The sequence below is a fragment of the Theropithecus gelada genome, chromosome 2 (assembly GCF_003255815.1).
Source record: "Theropithecus gelada isolate Dixy chromosome 2, Tgel_1.0, whole genome shotgun sequence".
NCBI lineage: Eukaryota > Metazoa > Chordata > Mammalia > Primates > Cercopithecidae > Theropithecus > Theropithecus gelada.
In genome coordinates, this window is record NC_037669.1 from 107255153 (window position 1) to 107275842 (window position 20690).

At 42.5% G+C, this 20690-nt stretch overlaps 1 protein-coding gene and 1 long non-coding RNA gene across 3 annotated transcripts in view; one reads left to right on the plus strand and one right to left on the minus strand.

Moving 5' to 3' along the window:
* The window catches only part of MCF2L2 (MCF.2 cell line derived transforming sequence-like 2), a 251075-nt gene that overhangs the window by 138565 nt on the left and 91820 nt on the right, over positions 1–20690 (plus strand). For both annotated transcript variants that reach the window (XM_025377532.1, XM_025377531.1), the window contains exons 13-14: positions 1745–1922; positions 8059–8159. In XM_025377532.1, the coding sequence (XP_025233317.1) occupies positions 1745–1922; positions 8059–8159 (279 nt within the window). The remainder of the gene's footprint in view (positions 1–1744; positions 1923–8058; positions 8160–20690) is intronic.
* Positions 602–10004, minus strand: LOC112619512. The gene is made up of 2 exons (XR_003118238.1): positions 9752–10004; positions 602–1071 (listed from the first exon to the last, which is right to left on the minus strand). It is a non-coding gene; the product is annotated as an uncharacterized LOC112619512 (long non-coding RNA).

A 20690-nucleotide genomic window follows, 5' to 3' on the forward strand; every position in this document is an offset into this window, starting at 1 on the left:
GATCCTGTGGTTGGGAAATGGATAGGGGAGGGAGGGACTGTATCTTCTTCCTGATAAAGTGCACGCAGGGTGTACTGAGCAGGCTGTATTGAGTGGGCTCACCGATTCCAAAGCCCTCTGGTGGCCTCTTAGACTCCTGGCCTGAACATCCTGGCATACTGACGCTTCATCTGACTCAAATCAGTCATTTCTCTATTAATGCTTATGAGCATTCCTGATGTACCACACACTGTGCTGAATGCTGAGGATACCATGATGATTAGAAATAGGCCGAGGCGGGCGGATCACGAGGTCAGGAGATCGAGACCATCCTGGCTAACATGGTGAAACCCCGTCTCTACTAAAAATACAAAAATTAGCCAGGCGTGGTGGTGGGTGCCTGTAGTCCCAGCTACTCGGGAGGCTGAGGCAGGAGAATGGTGTGAACCCGGGAGGTGGAGCTTGCAGTGAGCCAAGATCGTGCCACTGCACTCCAGCCTGGGCGACAGAGTGAGACTCCGTCTCAAATAAAAAAAAAGAAATAAATAGGCATGCTTCTATCCCTCACTGAGCTTACAGTTTCGTGGGAGAGGCTGACATTAACAAAATAATCACACAAAAATGTATTACAAGCTGATATAAGTGCTGTCAAGGAGGGATTCAGGGTCAGGCATGTGACAGAGGAACTTGACCTGGACTGGGGTCAGAGAAGGCTCTCGGGAAGTCATTTGAACTAAAGCCTGGAGAATGAGTAGACAAGATGGGAGAGCCTTTCCGGACAGGAGGAATAGCATGTGCAAAGGCTTCAGGGCTGGAGGGAGCCTGGCACAGTGCAGACCAAAAGGTCAGGGTGCTGGAACCTGGAGAGCAATGGAAGTGTGTTTTGGGTGAGGTTAGAGATTGGCAGGCAAGGTAGGCTTTGTGGGCCACATGAAAGAGTTTGGATTTAAGCAGGGGATAACTTGATTGGATTTGCATTTGAGAAGCGCATTCTTCCATGAAGCCAGCAGGGTTGTAGATAGCACACCTTCCTCTGAGAGCCACAGCACCTTGTCTGCACCTCTGGTTTAAGAGCTTCTTTAAGTCAGCTTCCTGGGCACACAGCAGGGAAGAGAAGACGCGGTGGAGGAACAAACAGATTATATCCAGCCTGTCTAACTGTTCATGTAATTCTGGGGAATGCCCTGAAGTCCATCCATGGACTCAGGCCAAAATCTTTGCTTTGTCTAACATGACACAAACCACATTGTATTCTAATTGTTTGTTTGTTTATGTATTTATTTCTGATACGGAGTCTAGCTCTGTCGCCCAGGTTTGAGTGCATTGACATGATCTCGGCTCACTGCAACCTCCGCCTCCTGGGTTCAAGCGATTCTCCTGCCTCAGCTTCCCAAGTAGCTGGGATGACAGGTGCCAGCCACCACACCCGGCTAATGTTTGTTTTTTTAGTAGAGATGGGGTTTCACCATGTTGACCAGACTGGTCTCAAACTCCTGTGCCAGGGTGTTCCAGGCACTGGAGATGTCATCGTGCAAGGATGTAGTCATTGCCCTCAAGGGTCTCAAGTAGGAGAGGCTGATCCTTAGATGCACAATTCTGGAGCATGGCAGGACCTGCAATGACTTGCATAGTGATGCCCAGAGGGGGTCACCTGAGGGAGGTAGGGATGGGGGGAGTAGGGGAAGGTGGGAGAAAGGGAATGCTTCGTGTCCTCAGGCTGTATACAGAGAGACCTGTTCATCATGATTTGCTTTTGTTACTGCAGGCCAAAGCTCAGAAAGTTTTGCAGAGGCTGGATGATGTCCAGGAAATATTTCACAAGAGGCAAGTGAGTCTGATGAAACTGGCAGCCAAACAGACTCGTCCAGTGCAACCTGTGGCCCCACATCCTGAGTCTTCACCAAAATGGGTGTCATCGAAAACCAGCCAGCCCTCCACCTCGGGTAGGTTATTTGAGGAAAAGAAGCTTTGTGGCTTTTGTGTTTCTCCAGCAACATAAGGACTGAGACTGGTTGTCTACAATGGATAATGGTCACTGTTTTAACAGATACTTTTTAAAACAGACTACAGATATGCCATAGCGCAGACATGGAAGACATAAACACTTAGATAACACCAAGTGCCTGGATGTAAGGAGAAACACACAATCTACTGAAGAAGTAAAAAAAAAAATGCATCATAAAGGCTGGGCGCGGTGGCTCGCGCCTGTAATCCCAGCACCTTGGGAGGCCTTGGCGGGTGAATAATCTGAGGTCAGGAATTCGAGACCAGCCTGGCCAACATGGTGAAACCCCGTCTCTACTAAAAATATAAAAATTAGGCTGGGCGTGATAGCTCACGCCCGTAATCCCAGCACTTTGGGAGGCTGAGGTGGGCAGATGACAAGGTCAGGAGATAGAGACCATCCTGGCTAACACAGTGAAACCCCATCTCTACTAAAAATACAAAAAATGAGCCCAGCGTGGCCGCGGGTGGCTGTAGTCCTAGCTTCTTAGGAGGCTGAGGTAGGAGAATGGCGTGAACCCAGGAGGCAGAGCTTACAGTGAGCCGAGATGGCGCCACTGCACTCCATCCTGGGCGACAGAGCAAGACTCCATCTCAAAAAAAAAAAAAGAAAAAATTTATTTTTATATATATATAAATTAGCTGGGCATGGTGGTAGGCGCCTGTAATCCCAGCTACTCAGGAGGCTGAGGCAGAAGAATTGCTTGAACCCGAGAGGCAGTTTGCAGTGAGCCGAGATTGTGCCATTGCACTCCAGCCTGGGTGACAAGAGCAAAACTCCATCTCGACAACAACAGCAACAACAAATGCATCATAATAATAACAACGTAATAATAACAGCATACAATAGACTCCATTCAGGACCTTTAAAAGGCCCACGTTTTATTAGCAATGGTGTAGTAAAATTGGTTCTTTGAGCAGAGATTTAAAAAATAGGTAAGTTCTTATGCCAATCCCATATGGTCCTGATTACTATAGCTTATTAGTTAGCGTTTAAGATCAAGTCATGTAGTGTTCCAACGTTGTTCTTTTTCAAGGTTGTTTTGGCTATTTTAGGTCCTTTTCATTTTTCCATAAGTTTTAGAATCACCTTTCAATTTCTGCTGGGATTATGATAGGGGTTACACTGGATATATGAGCCAATTTGGAGAGAACTATTATCTTACCAATATTGACTTTTCCAATTCCTGAATATGTTATAACTTATGTTTTTTAGGTCATCTTTAATTTCTCTCAACAATGCAGTAGTTTTGAGTGTAAAGGCCTTAGGCATTTCACATTTTTTTACCCCTATAATGAATGGAATTTACCATATTTAAGAATAGGAATAGATTTCTATATAGAGATATAATCCTATCATCTGTGAATAGGGATACTTTTACTTTTTCTGTTTCAATCTTTGTACTTTTTTTTCTGGTCATATTATAATGACTGAGACCTCCACTACAATGTCAAATAGAAATGGTGAGAGCAGACATCCGTGTGTTTTCCCAATATTAGGAAAAAAGTTGAAGTTTCACCTTTAAGTATGATGTAAGCTATAGGTTTTCCACAGATGTCTTTTATCAGATTGAGGGAATTCCCTTCTATTTCTATTTTTTTTGAGAATTTTTATCATGAATGATTATTGAGTTTTTCAAATGCTTATTTGGTCCATGTATTGAGATAATGATATGGTTTTTCTTCTTTATTTGTTAATATGGTAAATTACAATGATTTATTTTCAAATGTGAAAACAACTGTACATTCTCGGAATAAACTGTCCTTGGGCGGGATGTACATGTCATTTGTTTGTGTTGTGTATTGTGGTGTTCTGTCATTAAGCACATATATATTCATGGTTTTTATGTCTTGCAGATATATTAGCCCTTTTATAATGATGAAATGTCTCTCCTTTGCTCCTTATCTCTAGAAATACTCTTAAAGTCTATCTTGTGTGATATTGTCACAGCCATTCCTGTTTTCTCGTGCTTAGTGTTTGCACAACGTATTTTTTTTTGTTTTCTATTCTTCTTTGTATTTAAAGTATATTTGTTATAGGCAGCATATAGTTGGGCCTTGCCTTTTTATACACTGCAACCTCTGCCTTGTAATTGGAGTGATTAGATTTTTATGTTTACATCCATCATCATTATTGATATAGTTGGATTTAGAGCTCCTGTTTTGTTATCCTTTATGTCTCACATACTTTCTATTCCTCTTTTCCTCCTTTCCTGCCTTCTTTTGGGTTAGTAAATATTTTTTAATATTTTGTTTTAATTCCTCTATTGGCTTGTTATCATATCTCTTTGCACTGTTTTTCACCCAGACTAGGGATAACCATATGCATCTTAACTTGTCATGATCTGTTGAGTTAGTTTCATACCACTCTATGCAAAATATAGGAAATCTACAACATCATACTTCCATATGCTCCCCATCCATCCTCTGTGCTATTCTTATCATAAATATTACATCTATATATGTTAAACCCCCACTATGGTATTACAATCTTTGCTTTCAATAGTCATATATCAAATTAAGACAAATACATATATGTGTGTGTGTGTGTGTGTGTGTGTGTGTGTGTATACATACCCCCTTATTCACCATTTCTGGGGTTCTTCATTCCTTATTATAGATTTGAGTTACTATCTTATGTCATTTCTCTTCAGAATAAAGAGCTTCTGTTAGTATTTATTGTTGGGGAGTCTACTGGCAACAAATTCTTTTCTTGTCTTTATTTTTTCCTTTTTGTGGAGAACGGAGTCTTGCTATACTGTCCAGGCAGGTTTCGAACTCCTGGGCTCAAGCTATCCTCCCGCCTCTGCCTCCCTAAGAGCTGGGATTACAGTTGTGAGCCACTGTGCCTGGCCTGTTAGCAATACATTCTTTCAGTTTTTGTTTATCTGAAAATTGTGGTGTGTTTTGGTAATTCTCCATTTAGTACAATTTACAGTGCCTCGTCTTCTACCACGTATCCTACTTTTTAGAAGTAAGCCTGATAACATGTAGTGTATTTATTTCCTGAATTTTATCTGCAAATACACACACACATCCACATACACACTCTAACACACTTGCATACACATACCACAGACATACCCAAACATACACAGAGACATCCTTCTTAGATGATTGGAAACAGAACTTTGTTTTCTTGACCTTTCATCTTCCCTCAAGCTAAACCATGTTCATGTCTATGACTTGGCTTCATTCGTTGTTTCAAGGAACATATGTTTGTTTCAAGTAAATAAAGCAAGAATTAGAGATTTGTTTCTCGGCTTTTCAAATACAAGATTTCATAATAGATAACACTCCTTTCCAGAATAAATAGGTCTTTGTCAAGTCTGAACAGGTTGTCATTGACCTAAGTCAAACAACTAGCTCGTTTTGCAGAACAATCCTGCACTTTTGTTTTTGGCAAGTATCTACTGAGTGTGGACTCTAGCAAGTCACTAAAAGGCTTTTCAAACATTTTTGTGTGATTCCTTAGTAGCTGAGTCTGTGCCAAGATAAGCAATGGTATTTCACAGTGTAAAGAAGATGGGTGGAAGGGCTTAAGAGCTGGAATTTCAGCTCTGACTCTTGTTAGCTGGATGCGTTGGCTACAACTTTTAACACCTCTGAAGTTCATAAGGAATGTGAAAAAACTTTTTAATGCCATGTGACTATAATAGCTAAAATATGTTATGCATTGTATATGATCCACATTCTTCACAAATGAACTCATTAAAGCCTCATCACAGCCTTTACTATAGGATTTCTCATTTTTCCCTACTTTACAGATGAAAAAGGTAAGGCACAGAGGTGACTGTAATCATGTGTGCCTCGTGCATGGAAGAGCAAGGCTTGAACACCGGCAGTGTGGCTTCTGTGGCCCTGCCTTTCACTGCTTCACTCTACTTACAGTGTCAAGGACAGGCGCTTCTCAGTCATAGTGTCACCAATTATAGTGCATCCATTTCTAGCATCTAGTTATTGTGCCTGGAATCACTCACTTTATAGAGAGCCCACAGAGAGGGAGGAGCCCAAAGGATTGTCTGTTATTACAAAGCAGCATTAATGGTCATATATATAACCTGGGGCAGCAGTGTACTTTCCTACCATTTTCAACATAACATCTATGAAAAACCCATAGAAAGCCCAAGCTGCTTCCAGTTGGTTCACAGAATGAAAGGGTTGGGAGGAGCCTCTGGAGGTCAGATGTCAACCTCCCTCAAGTCTATCATAGCTAAGAATCAGGGTGATATATTGGTGGCGTTTGATGAATGGCATTTTGGTCTTGGGACCTGTAAATGCTAAAATCGGCCAGGCGCGGTGGCTCACGCCTGTAATCCCAGCACTTTAGGAGGCTGAGGCAGGCAGATCATGAGGTCAAGAGATCAAGACCATCCTGGCCAACATGGTAAAACTCCGTCTTTACTAAGAATACAAAAATTAGTTGGGCATGGTGGTGCGTGCCTGTAGTCCCAGCTACTTGGAAGGTTGAGGCAGAAGAATCACTTGAACCTGGGAGGTGGAGGTTGCAGTGAGCTGAGATCACACCACTGCACTCCAGCCTGGCAACAGAGCGAGACTTCATCTCAAAAAAAAAAAAAAAAAAAAGAAAAGAAAAGAAAAGAAAAGAAAAAAAGAAATGCTCAAATCCTGCCTGGGATTAATCACATCTCCTGTGAGTTTCCCAAGGGACCAGCATATACAAGGGTGGCGACTGTGACAAATAAGAATTCAAAGTACCTCTTATCTATTAGCCTTGTGGCCATCACCCACAATGCTTGGTAAAGCTGGTAAGGTGGGTTAGGAAGCCTTGAGGCCTAACCAGGGCTTCTCCTCTCCAAGTCCCAATTTTACTACCAAATGGCCATGGAGCTTAAAGAAAGGATATTTCCCAGGTGTCTAGGACCTTGTGGGAAGGGGAGAAGGGTGATAGAGTGACCGAGAGAAAAGAGCAAGAGTAAGACAGCCCAATTTCTTCCTGACTCAGCCAACTGATTCTCACAGTCCTCCCATTCACTGATAAATGTGGGTCCATCAGTTCTGGAATGCAACAATTATACCATCAGATTACCTGCAACAACTGCTGGCTATCGCAAGCATGGCCATCCTCTTACAGTACAATCATAGTATGATTGTGTGTGTACATGTATGTGGGTAAAAAGAGGGAGAGCATTTGAAAGAAGACTATAAGGAAATATACTAAGTGACTATGCTTCAATGTTAAGATTTTAGTGTTTTCCAGATTTTCTATAATAAGCAAAAATTAATTACCTTTATAATGGAAAATATATTCAATACAATGCAGTACCTAGAATTTAGTCTTCGAATCCAAGACCAACATCAAGTGCAACATTATGCTGTACACATGATGCATGCCAAAGCAGCAGTGCATAAAGGAATCCATAAAGTTTGTAATAAGGAAGACTTCATGAGGAAAGTGTCCTGTTTGTTTGTTTGTTTGAGATGGAGCCTAGCTCTGTCGCCCAGGTTGGAGTGCAGTGGCACTATTTCAGTTCACCACAACCTCTGCCTCCCAGGTTCAAGTGATTCTCCTGCCTCAGCCTCCCAAGTAGCTGGGATTACAGGCACATGCCACTGTGCCCAGATAATTTTTGTATTTTTAGTAGAGACGGGATTTCACCATGTTGGCCAGGCTGGTCTCGAACTCCTGACCTCAGGTGATCTGCCCACCTCGGCCTCCCAAAGTGCTGGGATTACAGGTGTGAGCCACCAAACCCAGCCGAAAGTGACCTTTTAGCTGAGTCTTAAAAATGGGAATGACAGAAAATCTACTGTTCTTTACCACATTACTATATTTATAGATTTATTATAGTTTGATGTTTCGTATGGTGCTGGGTGTGACTTTTTTCTCTTCTGCTGAAATGTCAAGTCCCTGGAGTCAAGGATTCTATTTCTTTTCTGTGTCTCTCCTTCACCTCCAATTTCATCCACCACCTGGGAAATCAATGCAGCAGCTCAACTGAGCTTTTTTAGTTAACCACATTGACATGGTCCAGCTATTTGTCCAAGTCAGACAAAGTGCTCTGAGTTATAATTTATAAGTCAAATAACCAAATTAATGGCAGGTTTTCTTAGTCCCTCTAGCTCCTCCTCTGAGAACGTCTGAGGAACCTTATACAGAGACAGAGTTGAATTCCCAGAGAAAGGAAGACGATGAGACTAAATTTGAAGTCAAGGTAAAATTACCTTTATTTTACTTATGGAACTTTCTGACAAGAGAGAAGATTGCTGTCATAATTATCAATAAATCAACAAATCATGTTTCCTTAATCTGTACCTATTGTCACCTCCAGAAGATAAGCCCATCAAGGCACATAGCACAGACTAAAGCTTTCAAGAACTGGGGTTTATAGGATTTTTTTTCTTTTCATCCTTTTCTTTATTCTTAATGGCAGCTAGAAATGAAATTTGGTTGTGTATGTAATTATCGGTAGGTACTGTTGTAGTAAAAGAAAAATCATTTTATTTATTTCTGTAATCTGACTTCATATTTAAAATTGGTAGAACAGTATATGGTTCATGTATAAAAAGAGCATGACAGGCCGAGCGCGATGGTTCACACCTGTAATCCCAGCACTTTGGGAGGCCAAGGCGGGCGGATCACGAAGTCAGGAGTTTGAGACCATCCTGGCAAACATGGTGAAACCCCATCTCTACTAAAAATACAAAAATTAGATGAGCGTGGTGGCGGACACCTGTAGTCCCAGCTACTTGGGAGGCTGAGGCAGGAGAATCACTTGAAACTGGAAGGTGGCAGTTACAGTGAGCCAAGATTGTGCTGCTGCACTCCAGCCTGGGCAACAGGGCGAAACCACGTCTCAAAAAAAAAAAAAGAGCATGACAAAATTGCATAGAGCTGCACACACACATGCACACACACAAGTGCGTGAATAACTGGTGAACCCTTAATAGGCTCTGTGGATTGTGCCAGTGTCAGTTTCTTAGATGTTAACATTGGAGGAGGTTTGGAGAAAGGGGACATGAGACTTTCCATTTCTTTGCAACCTCATGTGACTTAATATAATTATTTCAAAATAGAAGTTTAAAAAAAGCATAAGGGGCCGGGCGCGGTGGCTCAAGCCTGTAATCCCAGCACTTTGGGAGGCCGAGATGGGCGGATCACGAGGTCAGGAGATCGAGACCATCCTGGCTAACACGGTGAAACCCCGTCTCTACTAAAAATACAAAAAACTAGCCGGGCGAGGTGGCGGGCGCCTGCAGTCCCAGCTACTCGGGAGGCTGAGGCAGGAGAATGGCGTGAACCCGGGAGGCGGAGCTTGCAGTGAGCTGAGATCCGGCCACTGTACTCCAGCCTGGGCGGCAGAGCAAGACTCCGTCTCAAAAAAAAAAAAAAAAAAAAAAAAAAAAAAAAAGCATAAGGTTTGGAATCAGGCAGATCTGGGTTTAAGCAACATAACCTCTTGAAACCTCAGTTTCTTGCTTGTACAAATGGGTATAACAATAGCTACGTCCTGAAAATATTTTGAGCATGAAATGAAAATTTGAAAATTGCTAAGCACTGTATAATTTTAAAGTAACATATATTGAGAAACTGAAGTATAATTAATTGTGAATTGTGAATATATGTTGCTGCATAGCAACCCCTGGAGGGGTTCCCTTCCCCTGCCTCCCTGAAAATTAAATATTTGACTGGCTGAATGGTTCTGAAACCATGAGGCCAGGGGCTCAAATGAGCTTCAGCAACATTTATGATCCATCATCAATCCCCAAAGCGTCTGAATATGAACCCCACGGGAACTCCACTGACCTTTAAAGAGTCTGGAAGAAAGTGAGTTTTAGGCTTTTCTTCTTGGAGGCAGAAACAGAGCGGGAACGAAGGTTCTCAGCAGACTTTTCTTAGAGAGAAAGCTGCGTCCATCTGCCAATTTGTGTAGTCATCCTGTATTCAGGGCAGATTAGGACCTAGCCACTGCTGTCCATAAATCCCTTCTGGTTGGAGGAATTGCATCACCATGTTTTCTCAAGTTAGGAAACTGTATGAAATTTCATACTGTCTTGATCAGCCACCTAAAAAAGTAAATAGCAATTTTTAAAAATAGATTCACCTGATTTAACACCCAGGAGGTCTGTGGATCATTAAGTAATGTTAAAAGGGTTTCATTGTGGCCTCTTCAAAAGTGAACATCAGCCTATCCATTTCTGCACCCTGGACTTCTGGGAGAGTGTCATCTCTGAAGGTGAGGACTGTGTCACATGATCAGAGCTCAGATTTGGCCCCTGAGCTCATATTCTGTTGCCACTGACTCACAACATGACATGAACTCACTTCCTATCTCTATGACCTACTTTGCCCATCTTCAGACAACATATTTATGACCTGCACACTATAAAGATGCTATGGGAGTTTTAAGCATATGGAAGTTCTCATATAAAAGAATCCAAATTAGAGTGATTTATTTCGATTATTGTGAACAGTAAACAAGTTCTATGGTTTTTTGTTGTTGTTGTAAAAGAAAAACATAGACAGTGTAGGAGCAGCAGTGGGGATAGAATCGGAGGCCTGTTGGTGTGGAAAGTGTTGAGTAGAATCCAAGAAGCCCTGGTCACCCAACTTTTGGTTTCTTCCTTCTTTTGCCATGTTGTTTATTTAATTCAGACTCCAAACCCATCCTGTTAAGATGCCATCTCCTTCTGTATTTAGGCAACTCACCGAACAGTATGGGTACTGTTAAACAAGCACAAGTCCATGTTAAAATCATCCTTCTGTGCTTTAGTTGTTTTCTTCCTTATTGTTGATTTGTTGCATATTTAATGAAAAGCTTTTCCCACAACAGCATATGTTAACAGTCAAGGTGGTGGAGGAAGCAGAGTAGGAACAGAGGCTGGTCAGATTTCTGGTTAGAAAGACCAAGGCTATGGAAGGAAATGTAAGCAGAATCCATAAAGTCATGAACAACATGAGCAGGAAGAAAGTGGATTTGTGCACTAAATCCCCAAATCCTAGACTTAGGAATGAATTTAGGACCAATAAATGCAGTTAGTGTTTCACACATTGTGTATTATAACCAGAGAAATTGTTATTCCAAAATACATAAGAAAACTAGTAAGAAAAAGATAGGTTCAAAAAAAAAAGGTTTAGATTCATGTCTGTGTGGATCATGGATTATTAAAAGGGGGACAAATCAGTTGACTACATCAACAATAATCATTGCAGCTTGTGTTTAGTGGCCGCTGTCCAAGAGAGATGACCAGGATGCATAGAGCATGCAGCTAACTCTGGGTGGCAATTCTGACATCCTTTTGGCCTTAGGTCTAGAACTCAAAGATGAAATGAAACACAGCCAGTCTAGCAGAGTGAATCATAACATTGTGATAAATGCCACCCCTTTGCCCTTGAGAGTAAGTACGCAGAGAAAAAAAAGTAGCTGTGAACCAAAACCATGTATAATACAGTCACTGATACTCACCACCTACAACTGAAATCATGACATGGTTTGATCACAATCAGAGAAATCATTTCCTTTTCTGGAGGGATGATCCTTGCCGTGCTGGTTCTGGGGAACTTGAGAAGCTAAACTTGACAGGGCAGCTGAGACTCTTCCGGGGCCATCTGGCAAGAGTGATGCCCTGTGCTCAGCTCACTGACGTCATCTGGGAAAGCCCTGTGGTGGAAGCGATTCGCTGTGCTTTTTGGCAATAGTGATGTAACTATTTCCTGTTCTTCACTGGCTGGAAGCTGAAAGCATGACTCACGGGAACTACTTTTCCCGGGCTGCCAACATCACAGCCTTTTTGTAAGCTGGAAATAAGTCAGAGGCTAACAATTTCTTTTTCCTAAATGTGGACCTACAGAATTAAGAAAGAGCTAACAGTGTTCCTTGGTGCCTGTTAAAGTTATTTAAAGGAGCAGAAGCCTATTCTGTGCTCCCAGAGGTTGAAAAAAAAAAGTAAAGTAACAGAAGCCTTTTCAGGATTCTGAGCAAAGAGCCTCCTAAATTAAAAATAAATAAACAAAAGTTTTTGAATGCAGGAGCTGGAAGGGAATGGAGAGGTGAGTGGAGGGTTGCTATCATTGGCTGAAGGCCAGACATTGTACTGGGTGCTGTGTGTACCTGAGTCCATCTCTAGTCCTCAGAACCTTGTGAGGATGATGTTTTCCGTTTTATCAGCAGTGCCATGAGACTCAGAGGCTGAGTTTCCCCAAGGGTCATGCAACTAGTAAATGTTGTAGGTGGGATTTGAAACTAGCTGTTTACTAATCTGGCAGCTTACTTAACTACCTAACTTATCTCTCTGATTATTTATTAATACTTAATGTACCCAACCAGCAGCTTATTTAATCTCTTGTGCCCTAAATGTCCTTTTCTGCCAAATGGTGATAAATCATAGCAATTTCACAGGTGGCTGATTAAATGAGAAATGTGTGGAAAGCAACTTGCACTGTACCTGATACCTAGCAGGTTCTTGGTGAATTTTAGTTCCTCATTTAATCCTGTGTTTAAAAGACAGAATGGTCAGTGTGAAAGATGAAAAGAAGGTGAAAGAAGGTCAGATTTGGGGCTTATACAGAATGATCCTATTGTTGAATATGTACCTTACTGCCAAATGATAACAGATCAAGGACTAAATTCAGTTCCTTGTCTTCTTATTACTTTGACTCCCAGAAGTTTTTATTAATATTTCTGATTCTCAACAAGAAAACTGTAGAACTATAAACACATTTCAGTGCTTGCCTTCTATGATATTTGAAGTCTAGTCAGTGTCAGAGCTAACAGGAGATTCAGGGACTCCACCAAATCCTGGGGTAGCCCCCAGCCAAGTTCTCTGAAGTTTCCAGAACAAGGATTCTCATGGTTTCCTGTGTACCACGGCTCTGAGAAGCTTGTGAATTATGTAGATTCCCAGGGCCCCACTCTCTGAGATTCTAATTAGGGAAGTGTAGGGTTGGGTCCCGGAATCTGATTTTTTTTTTTTTTTTTTTTTGAGACGGAGTCTCACTTTGTTGCCCAGGCTGGAGTGCCATGGAGTGATCTCAGCCAGGTTCAATTGATTCTCCTGCCTCAGTCTCCAGAGTAGCTGGGATTACAGAGGCCCGTCACCACGCCTGGCTAATTTTTGTATTTCTGGTAGAGGCAGGGTTTCACCATGTTGCCCAGGCTGGTCTTGAACTCCTGACCTCAGGTGATCCCCTGGCTCAGCCTCCCAAAGTGCTGGGATTACAGGCGTGAGCCACTGCACTCAGAATCTGAATTTTTAACTTACACGTTTGGTGACAAGAATGCAGGTGGTATAAAGATCTCACTTTTTGTAACATTGTCCTAGAGGTTACATTTATAGGCCATGAGGACTTGGGATAAAGGAGAACTCATTATGTTTGATCTGGATTTCTCAGGCTAGCATAGGGTCTGAAGTTCAGGGGAGTGAGGTGGTGATTACATTAAGCTAGGAAATGTATTTTTGTTGAGGGAGCTGAACAAGATGAAAGAGAGAATAACATTAAGATCACCATTGGCCTTGCTCTTTCACCAATAAAAAAATGACATCACTAAAATATTTGGTGGGTCCAACTGGGTACATGGCTTATTCAGCTCAATTTAATATATATTAAGGCAATTGCTATGGGTTATATGAAAATGATTGTATCATCAGGCCTAAACTCAGGAAACTTGAAACTTTCATGGGGGAAACAACATATTTCTAATAATTTATAATATATAGCAGAATGACGTTTCTACAGTAAAAGGAATATATAATGTGTTAGAGAAAGCAATTCCTCACAAGGACACCAAGGATGGCTTTCAAAGGAGGTGGCATTTGAATTCAACTCTAAAGAATAAATAGGGCTGTGCGTGGTGGCTTGCACCTGTAATCCCAGCACTTTGGGAGGCCGAGGCAGGTGGATCACCTGAGGTGAGGAGTTTGAGACCAGCCTGACCAACATGGTGAAACCCTGTCTCTACTAAAAATACAAAAATTAGCTGGGCATGGCAGCAGGCACTTGTAATCCCAGCTACTCGGGAGGCTGAGGCAGGAGAATCACTTGAGCCCAGGAGGCAGAGGTTGCAGTGAGCCAAGATGGCGCCACTGCTCTCCAGCCTAGGTGACAGAGCGAGACTCCATCTCAAAAAAAAAAAGAATAACTAGAACTCTGAAAGGTGGGTAAGACAGAGAAGGGCATTCCAGAATGAGGAAGGGTATAACTTCTCAGAGGTCTAAAGGGCCTAGGCTGTCCTGGGAATGGCTCAAGAATGCTGGGAAGGTAGATGAGAGACAGTTTACTGAGGCTGTCGTTGAGGAATGTTGACAGGAGGAGGAGGGCACCTGTGTATTAGGAAGCTGACTCTGGTAGACACTGAAGAGCAGGTTAGATGAAGGCAGGCGGGCTGACCAGCCTCTGGCAGTTGTCACAGTTGGCTGAGACATCAGTGGTGAGAGCTTACTAGTAGCCGTGGCAAAAAGAGATGAGCAGAAATTATACCCATTGACTGAAACGTTCTCTCTAGTGCCTAGAACACGACTATTGGAGGAAATGTGTAGAATGAAGGAACGGATCAAGGCAGAGAAGGTAGGGAGAGGAAGCATGATATTAAAGACAGCTTCGAGGTTTCCATCTTGGATTCCTCATGGGATGAATTTGTTGGCTGGATAAAGTACTTAGGAGGAACAGTAAGAAGTAAAGGCTTATGACAGCTGAGTCCAGGTTGGGGCTGGGGTCTCATAGATTGATAAGAGCACCCTATACCCTCTGTCAGTGGGGCTAATGCTGCCCCAGAGGCTGCAGCCCTGCCCACACCATTGATGCTAGGATAGTCAACCCACTGGCCTTGCAGCTGTGTGGCAATTATTTGTAAACTAGCTTTGGACCAAATTTGCTGGGACAAAGACTGGCCTAATAAAGTACTTTTCTGATTTGTGATTTTATTTATAGGTTAAGATTTACAGACATAAAAATTGTTACAATGAAATTTATCCACGGAGCTTAAAATCAGATGAAACCAAACAGCCTGAGAAGATTCAAGATGTATGGGCAGCTTCTTTTCAGTGGCCTTGGCACACTTACTTCCTTTACATTTTCTTGGTTTGGGAATGGGCAAAAGTTATCACATAACATGTTTCTCACTTCCTGATATTTTAAACAGAATTACATATTTGCAAATCATTGTTAAAACATTTGCAGTCAGTTTTATGTTTTTCCTGAAAACAAACTATTACCAATAGTGTTTAGAGTATTAGTCCAGTCTATAAAAGCCAATTTAACCAGCAAGTGAATTGAATTAATTACTAACAATGGTAGCTGGGAAATTTAAGATCTCGGATTAAAAAGACCCTGAAGCTGGGGGTGGTGGCTCACGCCTGTAATCCCAGTGCTTTGGGAGGCTGAAGCAGGATGATCGCTTGAGCTCAGGAGTTTGAGGCTGCAAGCTTCAGGAAGCTATGATCACACCACTCTCCTTCAGCCTGGGTAACAGAGCAAGACCTTGTCTAAAAAAAAAAAGACCATCTGAAAATTCTGAAATAGGCAAAATTGCATTTAGGATCCAGTCTCTTACCTTTCTCTATTCATTTCTCATTTCCACAAAGCCTCAGGAACACTGAGGCTTGTTCCTCAAGTCTGCCATTCCCCTCCAAAGGGGATTCAGTCTATACAATGTCCTAAAACCTTCCTCTCCTCGTCCTTTCCTCCAGGAAGCCCCCCTCCCAAGACAGCTGATCTGGACTAAAGGTAGAGGCAATCTGAGCTAGTTCACCACAATGCATGAATGATGGGCAGTCTGAAAGCCCTTTAACTCTCCTGGAAATAGTTGCGGTTTTAAAAAAGGGACAGACTGCCCAGTTTTCCAAAGTAATGTTGCAGTGGCTTTTGCAGGCAGTGAAAATGGAAAGTAGGAAAAGAAGTGCTAGGGTAGAGCAAATAGGGCAGACAAACCAGCTGTGAATGCACTGCTAGGATAGAGTCTCTTCCTGTTCTCCATATCAAAACCCAGTGAATCTCAAAAAAAACAGTTGAGGCTTCCCCTCTTTTTCCCATCAGCTGTGGAGAGGAAGACAGAGCCACTCATTCCTGAGGCTAGTATTTTTCACTCTGGGGCTGCATGGTGTAGAACACCCTGGACTCAGGCTGTGGGTAAATACCTTTGCCTTTATTTCCTTCCCTTCCTTTTCCTTTCCTTTTTCTCACTATCCTCTCCTGCATCCCATTTGGTAGAGAACATTTTGATAATTATTGATTCTTACGTGACATACCTTTTCATTTTATTTCTCATTTCCATAATTTACATAATTAATTAATTAAATTTACAATGCCAGAAAATGCTAAACCTTTAACATTTTATTGTCATTCTTTAAATGAAGAAGGTGGTACGGGTGCTTGAAATCTACTTTTTATTCTCTCCTCAGAATTGGGCCTAATAGCTCCTGTTTTTCTTTTTTCTTTTTTTTTTTTTTTTGAGACAGTCTCACTCTGTCACCCAGGCTGGAGTGCAGTGGCACGATCTTGGCTCACTGCAAGCTCCGCCTCCTGGGTTCATGCCATTCTCCTGCCTCAGCCTCCTGAGTAGCTGGGACTACAGGCGCCTGCCACCGCACCTGGCTAATTTTTTGTATTTTTAGTAGAGACGGGGTTTCACCGTGGTCTGGATCTCCTGACCTTGTGATCCGCCTGCCTCAGCCTCCCAAAGTGCTGGGATTGCAGGCGTGAGCCACCACGCCCGGCCAATAGCTCCTGTTTTTAAGGAAAGTGATCATAATAGTAAATAATACTTTTACCTTAAATTACCAGATACCCTTGGTTTTTTTTGTTTGTTTGTTTTGTTTGTTTGTTTGTTTTTAACAGAGTCTTACTCTGCTGCCCAGACTAGAGTGTGGTGGCAAGATCTCAGCTCACTGCAACCTCCGCCTCCTGGGTTCAAGCGATTCTCCTGCCTCAGCCTCCCGAGTAGCTGGGAGTACAGGCGCGCATCACTATGCCAGCTAATTTTGTATTTGTAGCAGAGACAGGGTTTCACCACGTTGGCCGGGCTGGTCTCAAACTCCTGACCTCAGGTGATCTGCCCACCTCGGCCTCCCAAAGCGCTGGGATTACAGGTGTGAGCCACCGCGCCCAGCCCAGATAGCCTTACTTTAAGAGTTGGAACTGAAATCGCTTTCTACACATTCCTAAAATCACAAAGTAAAATCATTTAACTTTGGGAAAAAGTTAATTTAATTTCGTTCAAAGGTTGCTATCTCCCCTTTAGGGAAGAAAAAAAACAATTTCAATAATCGATTGAAAATTAGCTATTGGGACTTTTCACAGTATGAGTTTGAAAAAGGTTTCTGTGTCCTTTAGAGAAACTGAAAACAAAACTGTTTTTTTTTTTTTTTTTTTTTACGAAATTCCTCAAAGTTCAATTTTGAGAGCATGTATTTCTTAAAAATATAGGGGAGAAAACAATTAGATTATAAGTGTAATGAGAAAATGTAAGAAGTTACCATTCAAGGTGCTCCTGGAGAGCCTGTGTGTTGGTTGGCGTCACTTTGAAACTGGAGAGAGGCTGGAAGTGGGGAGGTGGAGGTTTGTGGGGTGGGTATGGGGGTTGGGTGTATGTGAGGGGAGTTGGACCCAGAGCAGTTCCCTGCCTTCATTGCCACCCCTGCCCCAACCTTTTTGAGACAGAATCTTGCTCTGTTACCCAGGCTGGAGTGCAGTGGCACAATCTCAGCTCACTCAACCTCCACCTCTGGGTTCAAGTGATTCTCCTGCCTCAGCCTCCTGAGTAGCTGGGACCACAGGCATGCGCCACTATGCCCGGCTAATTTTTGTGTTTTTAGTAGAGACGGGTTTTCACCTTGTTGGTCAGGCTGGTCTTGAACTCCTGACCTCGTGATCCGCTCGCCTCGACCTCCCAAAGTGTTGGGATTCCAGGCGTAAGCCACCGCGCCCAGCCAGTTGTTGTATTTGTAACAGTGATCTGTGATCAGCAATCTTCTTTGCCATCTTTTTGCCACCCTTTTTCTTCAGGATAAAATGACCATAAGGGGAGAGGGGCTGTTCCGCCTGATTGGCCTCCAGACAGGGCAGGCATGAGTGACTTCCCTTTCACAGCACCAGCTGGCTGCCAGCCCTCCGTCTCCTAGGTATACCCTAGGGGAAATTCAGGGTGAAGGAAGGGAAAAAGGATGCAGTGTCACAAAAAACGATTGTTGCTCTGCTTTAGAAGAGTATCCTTTTATCATTCAATGGAGCTCATAAGGAATCCCTCACTAAGAAATACGGCAGCAATTGCTGAGTTTCTATGGTCAATTTTTTTTGTCTACTATTTGAATAAAAGAAAGCTTTGGCCGGGCGCGGTGGCTCAAGCCTGTAATTCCAGCACTTTGGGAGGCCGAGACGGGCGATCACGAGGTCAGGAGATCGAGACCATCCTGGCTAACATGGTGAAACCCCGTCTCTACTAAAAAATACAAAAAACTAGCCGGGCGAGGTGGCGGGCGCCTGTAGTCCCAGCTACTCGGGAGGCTGAGGCAGGAGAATGGCGTGAACCCGGGAGGTGGAGCTTGCAGTGAGCCAAGATCCGGCCACTGCACTCCAGCCTGGGCGACAGAGCGAGACTCCGTCTCAAAAAAAAAAAAAAAAAAAAGAAAGCTTTTACTTGAATATGCTCTCTTCCTCCTAGATCTTTCAAAATGTATAATTTTAAAATTTCCTAAAAGTAATTTGGCTACAATTCACCTTTCATCTCAATAAAATAAAATAAAATAAAAATTAAACATAAAAATAAAAGATATCTCATCAGTTACGATGTAAATGAAAAAATGTTTATGTGTGTGTATGTGTGTGTGTGTGTTATGATGTACTTCTTGTGAGTTGTGGTCAGGCTGAAAGCCACTATGCTAGAACACAACTAATCTGTCTACACCTTAGTAAAACATTGGTATACAGTGCAGCTTTCATGAATGCAGTCTCTGGATCTGCTGTGGGTCCTTCCCATTGCATCCTCAATGGCACCAGTGTTATATTCCATTAGACTTGCTTGGCAGAGGAGACTCCCTCTACCCCCACACCAACCGTCTGACACATGTCAGCAAGAGCAACGTGCCAAGGCATTCCTGCAAGCTCCTGAGGGCATCTCATGCATGACAAAATCTATAAATTAGGGAGATGTCATCATTCAATGTAAAAGATGACAAGGTCCATTACCTACACCTGAATCATTGTTATTTTTCCATCATTAGGTTATTATGAAATAAGACTCTACAATCCACCCCACATACAATAGATCAACAGAGTTCGAAAGAGCACAATTCATTTTACAATTGGGAGCAGGTTTCACAGTGAGAGGAAATTTTGTTAGTAATAATGGTCACTCTTTATGAAGGGCCTGTATTACACGCTGGTGATCCAAAGATGACTAAGACTGAGTTCAAAGTTCAGTAGGGAGTTTGGGCATAGTAATGTCATAGATGAGAAACTGCAAAAGGATACAATGTAACATTCATTGCTATATTAATTAGTTCAACTTTATATAGAAAATGTGAAGAAAGACGTTTTGGTAGTGTGGTGAAAATAATTAGATTGAATTTGAATCCTGGAACTGGTTCAAATTTGAATCCTGGGACTGATATATATATATATATATATTTTTTTTTTTTTCTTTTGAGACAAGGTCTCACTCTGTTGCCCAGACTGGAGTGCAGTGGTATAATCTCGGCTCATCGCAACCTCCGCCTCCCAGGCTCAAGTGATTCTCCTGCCTCAGCCTCCCAAATAGCTGGATTACCAGTGCCTGCCACCATGCCTGGCTAATTTTTGTATTTTTAATAGAGACAGGGTTTCACCATGTTGGCTAGGCTGGTCTTGAACCCCTGACCTCAAATGATCCACTGACCTTCACCTTCTAAAGTGCTGGGATTACAGGCATGAGCCACTGCACCCGGCCAACTTTTATATATTGACACATGAAAAATATTATCTGGTCCCTGGTCAGATATATATAATAGAGGGAACTAAAATTTAGATTCTTATGGGACTGGCATCCTATTTTAAAAGGAAAACATGTGTATATATATATACACACACATATATACACACACACACATATATACACATACACACACACACACACACACTTGGAATATAAGATTGCCATATTGTTTTAGAGCTGAATTGGCAAAACTAGTACCCCAGGCACGTCTTTAGTTAGACTTGTTATCACACCTCTGTGAAAGCCTACACTGGGCTTACCTCATCTCTGCCTCCAGCACTTTCTGGTCTTAGGACGAGTGCAACTTTTCCAGACCTTGATTTCTTACGAGAAAAAAAAAAAAGGAGATGCTGAATGCAATGATCGCTTTACTGTCCTCTTATGAATCACTTATGAGTACAGTGTGAATAGCCCTTCATGATTAAGGGGAAAGGACACCTGTTTTTTGTTTTTTGTTTTTTTCTTTTTTTGATATGGCGTCTCGCTCTGTTGCTGAGGCTGGAGTGCAGTGGCGCCATCTCAGCTCACTGCAACCTCCACCTCCCAGGTTCAAGCAATTCTCCTGCCTCAGCCTCCCAAGTAGCTAGGATTACAGGCGCCCGCCACCATGCCCGGCCGATACCTGCTTTTGGGAATGAGTTTTTAGTGTGCCTAAAGGAAGCCAAAAAGGGCAAAAGCATAATGGATCCACAGAGCGGCTGGGGAAAACCCAAGGAAGAGCGGCATGAGAAACTGGTTATTTTGCTTATCGAGGGAAGCAAAACCAAAATCAAACACAGAAAT